The 15969-nt window shown below is 40.9% G+C and overlaps 1 protein-coding gene across 3 annotated transcripts in view; it reads right to left on the reverse strand.

The window, feature by feature from the left end:
- The window catches only part of PRKG2 (protein kinase cGMP-dependent 2), a 95242-nt gene that overhangs the window by 33266 nt on the left and 46007 nt on the right, over nucleotides 1–15969 (reverse strand). For 2 of the 3 annotated variants that reach the window (XM_045074637.1, XM_045074624.1), the window contains exons 7-12: nucleotides 13304–13381; nucleotides 11482–11576; nucleotides 8402–8470; nucleotides 4302–4400; nucleotides 2801–2954; nucleotides 788–924 (exon numbers count right to left, since the gene is read on the reverse strand). In XM_045074637.1, coding sequence (XP_044930572.1) covers nucleotides 788–924; nucleotides 2801–2954; nucleotides 4302–4400; nucleotides 8402–8470; nucleotides 11482–11576; nucleotides 13304–13381 — 632 coding nt within the window. The remainder of the gene's footprint in view (nucleotides 1–787; nucleotides 925–2800; nucleotides 2955–4301; nucleotides 4401–8401; nucleotides 8471–11481; nucleotides 11577–13303; nucleotides 13382–15969) is intronic. The other variant, XM_045074666.1, reaches the window with a different exon arrangement.

Consider the following 15969-nt stretch of genomic DNA (forward strand, 5'->3'; position numbering starts at 1 on the left):
ATTATTGAAGAAGGGGGAGGCATTCTGGGAACGCATTAATATAAAAATACTTAGAAAACCCAGCATTGCCTGGGTTCAACGCTTTTAATGTTGAAAAAAAGTGGGTGTGGGACTATGGATAGGCAGGAAGTTTCTCTCAAGGCATTTGATCCAAAACACAAATTTTATCCGCCGTAAGGGCACTCTGCCTCACCTGGAAACCACCGAAACTATATTCTAGGGCTATGACCCGCATGAAAATGCAGGTCTCCACTGGCCTACACCACAGACTCATGAATTCACAAGTAAGGAGAACTGTGGCCTTGAACAACAGAATTCTCGTCCCGACTCTGGGGAAGGAGGAGTAGTGACTCCGGGGAGCCGGATCGCCCAGCATCTCGGATCTGCTAGGATCATGCCCCGGGCCCCCGGAAGACTCCACGAACCCAAAGGCCTCTTCTTGCAGAAATTTAACAGCAATGTGTCCCTTGACAGTTTCAAATGAATTCTTTTCTTCCCAAATTCTGCAGTAGGTATGGATTAAATAATCAGTTCAAGTTATTCCACACCAATTTCATATTCTCTCCCACACACACCCCTACACACACACACAGTCTCCTGAGACATTCGCAAGGATAAAAAACCTGCACGCTTGACTGCAGACTTCAGACTTCTCCCATTTTGTGAGCTGTTTCTGCAACAGGGGTAGAGAACTCAGAGTGAGGCCTTCTTTCACTGTTCTGTGCTCTCGCGTGGAAACTTTCGAAAGCGTCCCCAGTCCTAACTGTGGGGCCGGATGGTCACTTACTTCACGATGAAGGGAGAGCACAGCTCTTCCAGAATCCGCTTCTCTGAGTAGACGTGCTCCTGCTGCTTCGTGTCCACGATGTGCTTCTTCCGTATACACTTCATAGCAAAAGCCACATTCTCATTCTTCACCTTAACCTGCACCAGAAGAGAAAATCCCTCACAATCAAGTTATTAAAAAGGTTCACCATATCTATATAAAACAAGTTAACCAATGAGGAGTTGGACTTCTTTCCCATTAAACAGTATGTACCCTTTTATCCACGTGCCCCTCTGGGAACTAACTTTTATCCAAGTGTACATCCTTGCATTGCAATTTCCAGAAAAGTTCACAAATCTGGAACATGGTCTTAATACGTTTGCATTAGAACAAGGAAAACAAACTCGAGTTAGGTTTAATGTTTAGAAATCTATTCACTTTTGAGTGTTTGATATGAAGAACTTTGACCAGAATTGCCAAAAATGGTTCTTTCCTAATAGGCACTTCTTTGATTTTCAAAACAAAACATATGAAGTCAAAATCCATAGCTGCTGTATCCAATATGACAGCAACTAGTCACATGAGGTTGTTTAATTTTAAGTTAATTAAAGTAAGAAATTCAGCTGCGTTAGTCACGTTTCAAAAGCTCGCCAGCCACATCTAGCCCTAGCTACCCTTCTGGATAGCAGACAGTTAGGACGTTTCCCGAAGTACAGAAAGTTCTTTTGGAACCTGTTGCTTTAGATGGACAAATAAAATTTTCCCTTAAAAGGAAATAAAACATTTTTATAGATACGTCCTCGGATAGGCTTACACCTCCATCAGCACACGATAGATGGCAGGTAATGAACCTGTAGATTTGGCCAAACCCCACATTTTTTCACATTTGCCATTAGTACTATGCAGGATTTTTAAACTAATGGTGGAATCATTGTTTCAATTATTATCTAACTATACAAAAAAAACCACATCTCAGAATTGCTAATTCAATCCTTTTGCCAGGATGTTTGGTGAAAAATACCACTGCAGATAGCTATTGCCCTTGTCTCTCTATATGGCATAAAAAAAGGTGAAAAATACTCTTTGGCTTATGAAGAAATTGTTTCTTCCCTTCCCCCCTCACCCATCAGAGAGGGAGAATTGATTGGGGTGAAGTGCGTTGTCCAGAGTCTCCTGGCAGCACTTCTGATCTGCTCATGTCCGTGGCCATCCAGCAGACGAAGGTGTCAGCAAACTTCCCCGAAGTTAAGGTACAGTGAATCGTTAAAAATCTGCTGGGCGAAGAAGGGCTTGGGAACAGCCAAAGGTTCAGAGTCACCTGTCCCCAGGTGAGGTCACAGATCTCCATCCCCCCGTTTCCCCGGAGCCCTGGATCCGACAGGACCGCTCGGTTACTCCTTGGAAGCTAGTGGTAAAGCTCAGAGAGGCGGTGAAGTGGAAAAGCCAGCCAAAGTCAGGCCGCAAGTTCCCAGCTGTCCTGGTCAACAGTACAGAGGCTGCTCTTCAGATATTCCCTTACAGTCATCTTCTCTTTTTTTCCAGAGAGAAAATCTTGAGCAACCCAAGGCAGGATAATGGCAGCCAAATACAGACATGGCAGTGGAGCTGTGTCAACTATAGTAAGGATTTATTTCTCGGACACTTCCACTGGACACACTCTTTTCTTTAGTAATAGTTCACGTGCCATGAGTGTATGTGTGCACACATTTTCCTGTTAAAAAGTACAGTTTTAATGAGTTAGAGTCTCTGGGAACGCTTACTTGGTACATCTCTGATAATTATAACCAAGACGAGAATTCACAAAAGGATGTGACACAGAAGCTGAAATAGCAGCTCCGTTACTACAAGTGACTTATTAGCACAGGCCTGCTACCATACAACACGCACAGTGAAAAACGTGCTTTCTTAACTTCAGCTCAAAGCAACACTTAAGAGGGCAATAACAATTCACATGTCCGTCCAAGAAACACTGGAATATAAAACAAGAAAAAGTCAAAAGGCTTCTCTCAGATGCTTGAAACGTAAACCCCTTACAAGCTCAACTCTTCCGAACCCACCAACGCCCAGTGTTGCAATAATCTCAAGGTTCTGGAATGGGGAAGAGGAGGAGAATCTGGCCACCTTCTCCTTCAGCTGAATCATCTCCAGCGAGAGTGCTTTGGACAGCTTCCAGTTAGACATGGATCTCCTGTGTGAGAAAAGTGAAACTTGGCACACATCCCCTTAGTCAAGCCAGAGTCATGACACACATAAATTCCACTCACGCAACAGTCTTATTTCTGCCAGGGTTGCTGCCCATAGTGGCTACAAAGGCTACCTCGACTTTTAGAGGGTCAGCTTCACTTGCATTGGGAGGGAAGACAGCCGGATATACAAACAAAGAAACTGATGCACAGAACGATGAATAAATATCAAACCGAATCAGTGTGAGGTAGAAAGAGCTGAACCGTGTAGTGTTTAAAGCATATTTCAATAAATATGTGCGTGTTTTTTTTTTTTTTAAGAGTCAATGAGAGGAAGTAAAACCGGTGAGTCATTCCCTTGGCTGTACATACAGGGGAATGCCACACTGAGAATCTTTGCTGTGTTTTGCTATTTTTGTCAGATTTTGAAGTTTTCCATGGCTGAACCAGAATGACTGCTTAGTGAAACATGAAAGAGATATTTCTTACTTTATGTCTAAATATCATTGTTTGGAAATACTCATTTTTCTCTTTTAATTAAGGTAGAATGCTCTGACTTCTGTATTATACATATATTCATGAAGTGTTCTTACTACAAAAGGCCTTTAAAGACATAAAAACTGCAAATATATCCCTTGCATAAAAAGACAAAAGCAAAAAACTTAGGAGGGCCTCACTGAATGTTCTAATTTAACTCAAGTGTCAGTTTTCTAGAACTTTCAACTCTAGCTTCGTTAGTCCTACCTGGTGAATATATGCTGAAGTATTTACTCTACAAACTGTAAAGGATTTTCAAATATTTTAAACTTTACAACATAGTTTTTCTATGAAGCACAAACTTATTCACAAATATCACTATATTTAGCCCAACCCAACTCCTTCCTACACACACATGTGCGTGCACACACACACACACACACACAACCCTGGGTAATAGCTCGCTTATATTCTGAAATACTTCTGTCTCTCCCCATGGCTCTTTACCTGGAATCAAGATGAATGGGTTATTCTACTGCCTTGGCATTCTTGCTTGAACTCCATGGGCAAGATACGCTTCATTTCTGAATAACGTCCTTTTGACATTGAAAGACAATGTCAAGCATCCCCTTCCCAAGGCCCCTCTCAGGAAATGTCTCCCTCACATTACTACCTGTCAACCCCAAATAAGGAGCTGACCACTTACAGACTAAAATCCCACCCATACTACTGGTAAGTGGCATCTCTTTGTGGAAGCACAATTTAAAAGAACTGCCCGCTGTTTTCTAGTGGCGGCACAGCAGCAGTCACCACCGAGCGAACCACACACACTTGCCAGGAGGCATGTGCCCCTGAGAAGACCCCGCCGCACTTACTTCGCATGTCTTTTCTCGTCATCCCGGGTCAGGTTGGCCACATACCCTTCAAGGTATTTCTGGAGTTCTTCAAAAGTCCCGACTGTCTGGTTGAATGTTCTAAGTGAATAAAATACATAGGTGCCTTTGTAATTTGACATTTCCTCAAGCTCTTAGAAAACTTCGTTATGATTATTGATGGCTTTGTAAATGGTTTTTCAAGAATTTAGGTGACAGTAAAGTTGTCACAAAATGTAGAATAGCTATTTAGAAGTTATATAATTATAGAATTCTTCTCGCTTATGAAAACAAAGAAGAGAAAACCTTTTAGTAGTTTTCTGCCTTGTGGTTCAGGTTTACTAACAATATTTTTCAAGAAGATATTGGAAAGAAAATAGTCACAATCTCTTTACTGAATCAACAGGTTAGATGGGTTGCAGATTTTCCTAACTTTGCTTCATCAAATTAAGCTATTTATTTTAAAAATCAAGGATAAAATGTTTCTTTTCTTTTCCCTTGATAATGGCCCTCATTTTACATTGCTTCATGATTAAATCCATTTTTTTTTTTTTTTTTTTACTTTATCGCAGTGGTTCCCAGAGGCTCAGCCAACGCCTCCCCTCGACCACTCTCACCCTCCATAAATCAGACCTGGGCGGCGCCGTCTAGCTTCACTTCCCACACTGTTCACAGGAATTCTGATACAAGCCTCCCTTGCCCACAAGAAATAAGGTATCCCCTTCCTCACCAAGGGAAATACATTTTCTTGATTTCTTTTCAATGCTTCCCCACCCCTACACTGGACAATCCACCTTAATGTGTGGTTTTTAGAGTCGTTCTCTTCCCGACTGCAAACCAGGAACCTTCTAGAAACTGTGTTTTAATCTTCTGGCTGAATCTGAAGCACCTGAGCAGAGCAAAATGAAAGGAATGAAAACGGCCCCCCAGACACCTCCAGCTAATAAAGCAGACCTGTCTCATTACTGTGCAGTTGCCATCTGCGGCCTGCCCAGCCCTGAACCCCTCTGCCCACACTGAACAGGCCACCAGTCCACAGTCCCCTTATTACGCAGCTCTCACATACCATGCTGGGTATCTCCCATTTTCCCCTTCAAATCTACCCTCCACTCTTTCCCACCTCCTCTGCCCACCGTCCTTCGCTGACCACAGAACAGTGAGAAACAAGCGTATCGCCATGAAATTTCAAATTTCCAATGGCTGAACTTTTCAAGTGAAAGGAAACTACTTGCTGTACATCACTTCACTCTTACTTCTTCTATATGTCACCACTACTGGCCTGCCGTTCAACTAATTAAGGCACTGTAAACAAATCTCATGTTGAAGATGTAGGCTCTCACGGCTGTTCCCGTCCCCTAGAAATTCTTCGCACACTCGAGTGAGTGCAGACTTAAACAGCTACAACACTCTAGCTGTAACAAACAGCCTGTAGCCACTCTGCTGGTGTAGCATGCGGTGTGATCACTTCCTCTGAGATCCAGCCCAACAACCAGTGACGGAGATGTCACAAATCACACTTCCCACGCATGGAGAGAGCTATTGCTATTTTGCACATTTTATTACGTTCTAAAAATAGGGAAACTTTAACTCTCCTTGCAGTGAGTTCATTCTACGCATTTTGAAAACAATGCATTAAGAAGGAGGAAACGCAGCCTCCCCGCGTCACCGCAAGGATGGTGCCCTGTATTCAGCCAACATGGGGAGCCCTTCCCGTCTGCCGAGAACTATGACGTCTGCTGGCCCTGCAACAGCAGTGAACAAGGAAAGGTTTCTGTCCCCGTGAAGCTTACAGAAGAGAGGGAAGACAGATGTTACATGAAGCAATTAAGCAAAACGTAAATAATGATCTAAGGGCATATAGGGTAAAGTGGGGGAATTATCACGGATCTGAACCTAGTCTATTAGTCGTTACTATGATGACTACTATGGGTTTATCACTCAAACTCAATACTTTTCAGAGTGAAAGGCGGTACCGATAACAAACATGCTGGGACAACCAAAACTATCCAGAAATCCAGGATGTAGGTCAGCCTGGTCACATCAGATTTCCAGCTCCTCTCACTCACAGAATAAATTCATGTTTCGAGTCTCATTGAGCCTAACACAATACTCTTACACTACCAGATCTCATCTGTACACATGTATGTGGAACATTTTAAAATTATAAACTTACACATAATATATAATATATAATATAATATATAATATATAAACTCCACAAAATCCTGGCATCCTTTGCAGGGATTCTGAGTGCGTGAGGTATCGTATAAATACTTGCTTGTGTGATTGCGATGAAGAAACACGAAAGGAGTTCTTCCTTTGTGTCATATTTTTAGTCCCAGCATTTCAGAGCAATTGATAAGATTCTACCGAACAGCTAATGCTATTCAGGGTATGCATTTATTTTTCATGAACTCATACACAAAACAACGCACTATCAGGACCACCCTGTACCAGTATACTTTCCCTTTGTGAGCTGGCATCCAAAGATTACCTTTATCCGAACATATTTTGCACTTTCTAGCCCCCATGCCTTTGTTTTTAAGCTCTACTTCACCTCGAGTGACTTCTCCATTTCCTATTGGCCTGACAAATTCCTATTAATTTTTAAGCCCCGTTTCCACACCTAAAAGAAAATAAAACCTTGCCCACTTTATTGCATTGTGATTGCTCCTCTCGCTGAACACATGCTCGGGGAGCCAAATGGCCCAGCGGAACGAACTCCGAAAGCCATCAGGGCACCGTCGCAGATGGCTTTGCTGGGACATCTCTACCGATCTGGGACTTCCATTGCTTATCCAGAGAGAGACTGAAATAATTTGAAGTGATATTAAGAATTATTGTTCTGTGCGTGGTGACGGATGCCAACTAGACTGATTGCCCTGGTCCTTTGGTGATAATATACGTATTTCAAATCGTTACGTTGTATACCTGAAAGCAATTTAAAGTTATGGGTCAATCATCTCTTAATCACAAATCATAAATAAAAAAGAATGAGTGCTGTTTGTGTATGTTAATGTTATGGTGGTCATGTATTTTAAGTAACATTTATCTTCTAGAGATGCTACTAAAATTTACAGATGAAATAATTTTATGTTTGGAATTTGCTTGAAAGTACTATGAGAAGACGGGGCGGGGGTGGCAAAGTGATACAGATGAGGCATTAACTGATCATTTTTGAACTTGCATTATGGGGTCCATAATAGTCTCCTGTCTGCTTTTTACTATATGTGAAATTTTCCAAAATAAAAAGACTTCTGAATGTTCTACAGTTCTTTCCAGTTCTAAATCTCTATAATTTGATGTTCAGTATGAATGTTATGTTCAACTGCAACCCACTACATACTGCTTTGTGATACTTCTTGTCATTTTACTGTTTTTTGTTAATATTTCATGTGTGTATGCCCTATGTTTTTGACCACACTCAGACATTTCCTAGACAATGGCCTAGATTTGTATATTTGAATTTCCTTTATTATAGAAAATCAATAAACAAACAACTCACTAATGAGAGACCCAAGGGGCCAGATTCAATACAATTTGAAATGAGTGAAGGCCACAAGGTAAGACTTTTTCCCGAAAGCAACCTGAGACACTTAGAGATTAATATTAACACACATCACTTGTAAATCACTACGAATGTTTAATCAAACCTTCTCTGGAAATACATATAACTAAGGGGTATTGTATGTTATGTCCCAGAGAGATAGGATTTATTCAAAGTTTTCTGACTGCTTAGAGCATTTTAGAAATAAATTATGGAGCTGTTCACTCTATTGTGCAGGGGAGAAAAATCCAAAAGGGCACCAATAAGCTTATTTCTCTGGAAGATGAAGAATTTAAATCAGTCTATCGCTGATGTTTATGTACAAAGTTTGCACACAAAATATTTAGCCCGCCAGCATCTGCCACTGCCTCAGACAGACTCAGACCCGAAGGCCCAGTTCCTCCCCATGAATTTTAATGGAATGTACTCGCAGCTGAGGGTTGCCCAGCATTTCTGAGTGGTGATGAATGAGAAGACAGATGGGCCCTTGGAGTAACAGAAGGCCAAGTCTTCGAAGGTGGCCGCAGCCGGCCTTCTCTGACATCGGCATACTCACTCTCGATCTATAACCAGGCACGCCACATCATTTTCTTCAGCAATAATGTTAGCGGATCTGACGTCCTCGCTGCAGACAAAAACAGGGACGAAATTAAACATCCATTTTTATTAAAGAATCTGCTTTTTTATGAAACACCATCACTTAAACCTTCCAAAGGCTGCCGCTTTTAAAATATCATAACTTACACTTCACCCCTTTCCAAAAGGGAATTGAAATGCACCCCAATGAAGGTGATGTATGTGAGCAATTCTGACAAGAAGACAACTGTGCTGGGAGCAGAGAGAGAGCAGCGACTGTGACTTTCTATAGAATCGCCTTCTGGGCTTTGTGTCAGCCAGAATAAAATACCTCTCTGGTGACCAAGTGGGAACTGCTCATTAATAAGCAGCCCAAACTGAAATTAATGGATCAAAAAAATTCACTGGGAAAATATTCAACTAGTTAGAATAAAAAAAAAATCAAGAATAAAGCCCAAAGAAAGTGTTTTGAGTACCATATCACCCAACGATTTAAATAAACACTAAAATACCTTAATTTCATAAAGTCTAGGAGTATGTTTTCCACTAAAATCTCTGAAATCAGAACATGTCCTACAATTGGTGATGAATCACAGTGTAATTAATAGCACTGTCTTTCTTCCTCAAGGGCACATAATGTAATTGGTGCATCTCACCGCTGAGAACCTAGATACAATGAATTATGGCATGCGATCTAATGATGGCAAATTTAACAACCAAAGAATACCAATGGGCCAAGCATTGGGTAAAGCATTTATTTGTACTAGTTTCCTCCCTCCATTAGTTACAAACTAAAGACACTGAAAAATGGTACACCCAGATGGTACCCAGTGCTGTGAGATTCATTTAAGGTAACCAGGAAGAACAAGTATGTCGAGACAGCTCTAAGCAACTTCATCAAAAATGGTATCACACAAAGTATATATAGTTCCTTCTTCTTCCTTAAGTGTTGAGATAGGAAAAACTTGGTGACCCATTTCTTATTGCAAAGAAGTCCCTTAACCACACAGCTAACATTCAGAGTCCTACTGATATAACCCATAGTTCCTCCCAAATTTGCAGGGTCCCTGCTGGAAGACATTAATGAAAACATTACAGCTTGATGAGCTGGGAGCTGGGTAGACTGTACTCAACCTGTGTGTGTGTAGACATTGACATCTATATGTACGGATGGATGTCCACACACCCGTGCATGCGCACAGACCTGATCTTAGATGTGAGCCAATCTGATTTGCGAGTTCGGAAAAGCAAAGGTGTGGCAGCCCCTGCACTTGTCAATGTCAAGACTGACTGGGAATATTCTCTGCAAACACTTCATAAATATTAGGGTTTGTGAGTACACGTACGCTTCTTTTATAATAACTGTGTGAGTGCCGTGAGTCAATCTTTGTACATACAATGTTGTAAGAACTCCTGGGACTAATTAATGTCAAGTCCCAGAAATACGCAGACTGTAAGGAACTCCGAGTCCCCTTCAGTGGCCCTAAAGCACGATAGCAAAGACGTACATAAACGTCTACAAGTATTTGTATCAGGGCTCCTTTTCCTTCATTTTAGCTTTGTGCTTCCAAATGCCTGGGGAGTTGGGTATATATATTAAATATAAATTCCCATGGTTCTCCTGGGAAAACACTGTGATCGGCTAGCTGTGACACAGAGCATAAATTATTTCAGATCCAGCAAAATCAGACAGCGTATTTCCTTTCAAGAGATATTTTGACTCTCTGGTGCATTTATAGAGTTCTCTGCACTTTCAAACTGTAGTTGTTTTGTTTGCAGGTATGAGACAAATAACCTAGTAATGTTAAGAACAAACACACTGAAGTTTTGAATAACAATATTACATAATTATATCACATGAAGCTATTCACACTGCCACAACCAAAAACATTAAAAAGGACAATTCCCCTGTTATTGAAACAAGTTAATTATGAGCTAGAAAATGAGAAAGAGCAGTTTAGCTTGTCTTCACATTCCATTTTTAAACTGTTTACAAAACAACCACAATCTAACCTCCTAAGTTTAGTTTTTCCTTTAAAAAAATAAGAACTTTCTAATTTTTAAGTAATCAGATTTGTCTCCAGTAATTTATGAACACCATTTCTTTGCTCTACACTTAATATTATCATCACATACAAATCAGCAGAACTGGGACTTCAAGACAAAAATTAAAAAGGAAGAAAATGAACAGAAATAATACTCATTTCTATAAGCATAGATTTGAAGTAAAACCCATTTAGTAGTAACAGTAAAACTTTAAGTGATGTCTTAACTAATTTCAAAATTTCAAAACATATGTAACTCCAAAAAAAGTATTGCTCGAAACTCTACGCTTGATCCGACCCAAAAGGCCAAGAAGCGATTCTAAACTCTAATTTCATCTTTTATAAAGTTATTTATAGTTAAGAAAATCTGGGTTTTTTTAGACTTGAGGTTGTTTTCTGAGTCCCAGGAAGTACACAGTGTCTTCTAAGACGTTTGATTGATCTTTTTAAACATTTCTTCCATAAGTCGGATCAAGAGTAGATAAATTCATCCCTCAAAAGACCTAAGGTTCAGGTCGAAGTTCTGTACACACTATTTTGAGTTGTTTCTTAAAACTTGCAGAATGAGGCAATAAAAGTTCTTAATATTGCTTTTGGCATAATGATTTTAAAGCACACGAAATATGTAAAGTCATTATTTGATCATTTTTTAAGAAGGGGGAAAAGACAATATTTCAAACTTTGGAAATATAAAAACTTGCAAAAGGAAATTGTGATTCTCATGTCTTTTGTCTCTTTCTCTCACACGCTTTTCAACTGAAGAGTCTAACAGAACACCAATTTTACTTTCACTAGCAACTTTAAGACTTCCCCATTTCTTTTCTGTGCAAAATCAGTCCACTTATTTTGTGCATAGCAATGAAATTTCTAGCACCCAGTTTAAATTTTTGGTTTAATCCCTGAATATTTGCTGATATCAATTGGTAGCTCAATTTGACATCTCTAACGGGAGTAGTTGCACATGTAAGGCAATCAAAGAATTATTTAAGTATGGCCCAGGAATTCATGGATTTACCTGATAAGAGCTTTTTCCCCAAAGTATTCTCCTTTCTGCAGTGTTTTTATCAGTTGTGGCTGATCATGGCCCTCTGTGCTCTGGGTGACTTTTACCTAAATGATGTAAAACAATTAAAAAGAGAGAGAGAAAAAGAAAAAAATGAGAATCTGGACACACATCCATTCAGTCATACCCTTCGGATCTATGAACCTTTGACTGAAATAAGGAACCAGACAAGCCTTTGCTTTGAGTTTGCGGCAGTTAGCACAGTCTTGCTACGGTCAACTCGTCTGGAGGGACCGAGAGAACCTATGACTAACAACCAAATGACTCCCAGCCTGTGAGAGGAAGATCTTCCGTTCAAATCCTACCTCTCAAAGCTAGAATTTTTTATGTGAATCCAGCGATTCCTTCCGAGAGATACTCAAGGAAAGTAATTTCAAACCATAAGATACTCTTCATCTCCGGAAACAAACGGAGGGTTTCTGGGGGGTAGGGTGGGGGAGGGATGGGGTGGCCGGTTTCAGACACTGGGGAGGGTGCGGGCGATGGGGACGCTGTGGATGGTGTAAGACTCATGAACCACAGACCTGTGCCCCTGAAACGAATAATACTTTATATGTTAGTAAAAAAATAATAATTTCAAAAATCCAAAGACAGTGGACAAGTAATCAAGAATAAGGCTACATATCAGAAGTTCTGAATCCGGTGGCCTCGACTGACTTACTGAATCCTGCACACCCGCTAAAATGGTTGCAAAATGTGGATCTGGAGAAGGGTCATCGCGCTCATAGGTGTCTTGGTGTGACCCATTCCCATGGCAGAACCAAACAAAAAACATCAGTGTTCCTTGTTTGTGGCTAGAACTATGCCAAATCAACAGGATAACAAGGGTTGCTTCATGTTGAATAGAGATTCTGATTAGCATTTATGAAAGTCACAATGAATTAAAATTAAAAAAAAAAACAATAAATGTTATTTGTTTATTAGTCAGAATGCTTTCAAAGCATGGGGTCCAGGTTTGGGAGAAATGACAAGTGTTTCTAAGTGTTGAAGAGTTTCCGAGGTTTGAAGTTATTTTGTTAATCTTGTTTTCCTTCCCTGGGTGCCCAGGCTAAGTTCAACCACAAGTCGGTTTGCAAAGGGCCGTGCCTGACTCTGATGACACCCTTCCGTGGAAGAAAGGACGTCGTAAAATCCAACAGGTTGCACACGGATGCTCAAGCTTCTCTCTACCATTCAATACTCCGCTAACGCCCTGTATCTCAGGAATACTGTAGAGAGTCAGCATGGGAACAAGTGGTAACATGTCACCACTCAATATCTAAGTAAAGGAAAAGGCCTCCTGCATATACACCAGCATAAATTTTCATCGGCATCTGAACCAATGATATATGAACTGATGCCTGGAGCCATAGCCGTCTACAGCTTCACGGCCGGCCACTGTTGTCCTCAACTGCCGAGTTCATTTTCCGCACACCTGCCGCTTGTCACATCCGTTGGATGAAAAAATTTCCAGCCCTAATCTTGGACTCTTGGGCAGGTTGAGAAGGAGAGATAAAAGGGAACTTAGAAAGAAAGCAGTTATTTTATGCACTATGAAAAGTGTCCAAAGAAAATCAAGTGACATGCCCAGAATCACTAAGAAGTGACCTCTGAGCTAGAACCATCACAGGTCTCCTGCACCCCCCGGCCCAGTGCTCAGACCAAACCTCACGGACCTCTCCCGAACAGAAGCTCCTTCACTGTTCAGTGCAGAGGCTTCCCATAGCAGTAGTTCCCACTCTAGTTGGGACCGACTTCTTAAATTTGCTTTAAGTAAGCTTTAATTAATACTTACCTTTCCTTTCGCTAAGATGAAGAAGGTACTTCCTTCCTCGCCCTCTCTGATAATGTAATCTCCTTTGTCATAGTACTCCTGTTGGGACGAGAGAGAAAGAAAATGTTCAATCCAGTGGAGATGCAGAGATGAAGGCATAAATGAAACCGAACTCCTCGTGTCTGGCACGAGCATTCCATGCCCATTTCTTTTATTTGTTGTTTACCGTCACTGCAATCATCTTGAACCTTGTAGTCATAAGCTGTAGAAAAAGTAAGGAGACTTTTCCTTTATTATGTGCATTTATGGTTATCTTTTCCAGAGAAAATTCACCTAAAAGACTGACTTTCAGGCATGAAGACTAAAGAGCATGAAGAGAAATGAGAGAAAAGCCATGACCTCTGGTGCACAGGGGAGCTTCCGCCTCAGTGATCGAAGTGCAAGCGGCCCAGTGATCAGTCCCAGTCTGAAACTGGGACTAGAGCCCAGAAAAAGATGACCAAAAGCGTTGAAAATATTAGCCTCAGTGGACTGTAAGAATATCAGCCTCACTTTCTAATTCCTTGAAGAGCAAAGGCTGGGAAAATTCTACCTACAGAATAAGTAGCCCTTTATTATGGATTCTTCAAAAAAATTTATCATCATAGAAGATCAACATTAGAACTTTTCACATGTAAATTATGTTCTTCTGTGTAGGTTTATCCTCATGAAATCTCAATTTGTCACTTATCTCTCTATGTGTCTGTAAGCAGAGAATTCTAGTAATCAATCCGTTTGTCGCTGAAAGAACAACTCAGTCTCAGAAAACAAAAGATCTTAAGGTGCCTGGGTGGCTCAGTGAGTTAAAGCCTCTGCCTTCGGCTCAGGTCATGATCCCAGGGTCCTGGGATCGAGCCCCACAGCAGGTTCTCTGCTCAGCGGGAAGCCTGCTTCCTCCTCTCTCTCTCTCTCTCTGTCTGCCTCTCTGCCTACTTGTGATCTCTGTCTGTCAAATGAATAAATAAATCTTTAAAGAAAAATGAAAGAAAACAAAAGATGGATAAAACCGTCTACCTCTACTTCATTTTAACATTGTCTCAAAGTCAGAGAACCAAAATGGATCTCGTAATTATTTATACAAATAAAAATGGGCTTGTTTAATTTCTTTAAAAAGGTGTAATTAATGACAAAATAGCTCTCTCTTATTTTTCTTTTAGATTTGAAAATAAAATCCAAACATAACTACTTCTGTGTCTGGTCATTTATGCTTAAAAGCTATTTACATTTTGAAATAAATATGACTCCTAATACGAATAAACATACCCTTTATTTACAGAGCACTATGTACATTTTATAAGACACTTCAACATCTCATGGAAAGGAGCAGAGCATCTCGGGGAGGAAGTACTTTGAAGCCAAACACATGTTGATTCAACTCCCAGTTCTGCTTTGAATTTCACATCCATCAACCCATAAAGTTCAAATAAGAATATTTACCTTCACAGATTTAGAGAAGCACATTAGTTCTCTACTGCTGCTGTACCAAATAACCACACACTTCTTAGTGGCTGCGAACAACCCCCATTGATTATCTCACAGTTTCTGTGTGTCAAAGAGTCCAAGGTGACCTGGATTTTTCTGTCAGGGCCTCCTAAGACTGAACTCAAAGCGTCAAGCAGACTGATTCCTTCTGGAGGTTCTGGGGGAAAAGCCACTTTCAAGCTCCATCATATTGCTGGCAGAATTCAGTTTCTAGGACAAGGCCTCATTTCCATGCTGGCTGTCAGCCCCTCAGTTCTTAGAGACCGCTCTGAGGTCCTCGCCCAGAGCCCCTGTGCTTTATGACCAACAATGGCTCATCAAGTCCTGCTCAGACTTGAAAGATCCCTGACTTCCACTTCCGCTACCTCTCTCTGACTCCAGCCAGAGAAAATTCTCAGCTTTTAAGAGATCATGCAATTATATTCCTCCCACCTAGATCATCCAGAATAACCTCTTTATTTTAAGGTCCTGAATCTTAATTACATCTCCCCATTCTCTTTGGCCATGTAACATAACATATTCACACATCCCAGGGATTCGAGTCTGGGACATCTGGGGGGGGAGGTCCATTCTGCCTACTACAATAAACCAATTAAAGACCATGTTTTGGTGCATTAAAAGCGTCTGAAACATAGTAAATAATTAATGGTTGTCATATTGAGGAAGAAGATGTTTAGGATTTGCTTAACTGTTAGTTCAATTTTTGGGCCTCAGTTTGCTTTTCTATAGAATTACAATGGCATGACCTGTCACACCTAGTGCTGAGACAGTTTATCTAAAGCATCTGATAGCGCATTTGATAAACACTAGGAACCGGGTGACTCTGCATTCCTAGGAAAGACCTGTGAGCTGGTCATCAAAGCCTTCCTTGGTGTACATGGCTGCCCAGATGGACTGCGCTCCCCAAGCTCCCTGTTAGCTGTAGCATGTCACTAAATTCTAGCTAAAAGAACCTGAGCTGGAGTGATGGGAGCCACGCTGGGCGAGGTCCGTGAGCTGTTGCGGATGTGTCCTCACTGAGAGATCTTGGGAGAGGGGTCATCTAGCCGGGAGCTTGAATGCCTGAATGACTCCTTGTATCCTCCCTGGGCTGTTATGCGAGCAAGAGACAAACCTCCACTTTATCTGGGAATGATATCGGAGTTTCTTGTATCCCAGTTAACTTA

The sequence above is a fragment of the Mustela putorius genome, unplaced genomic scaffold (genome assembly GCF_011764305.1).
Source record: "Mustela putorius furo isolate JIRA1106 unplaced genomic scaffold, ASM1176430v1.1 tig00000040_pilon_pilon_pilon, whole genome shotgun sequence".
NCBI lineage: Eukaryota > Metazoa > Chordata > Mammalia > Carnivora > Mustelidae > Mustela > Mustela putorius.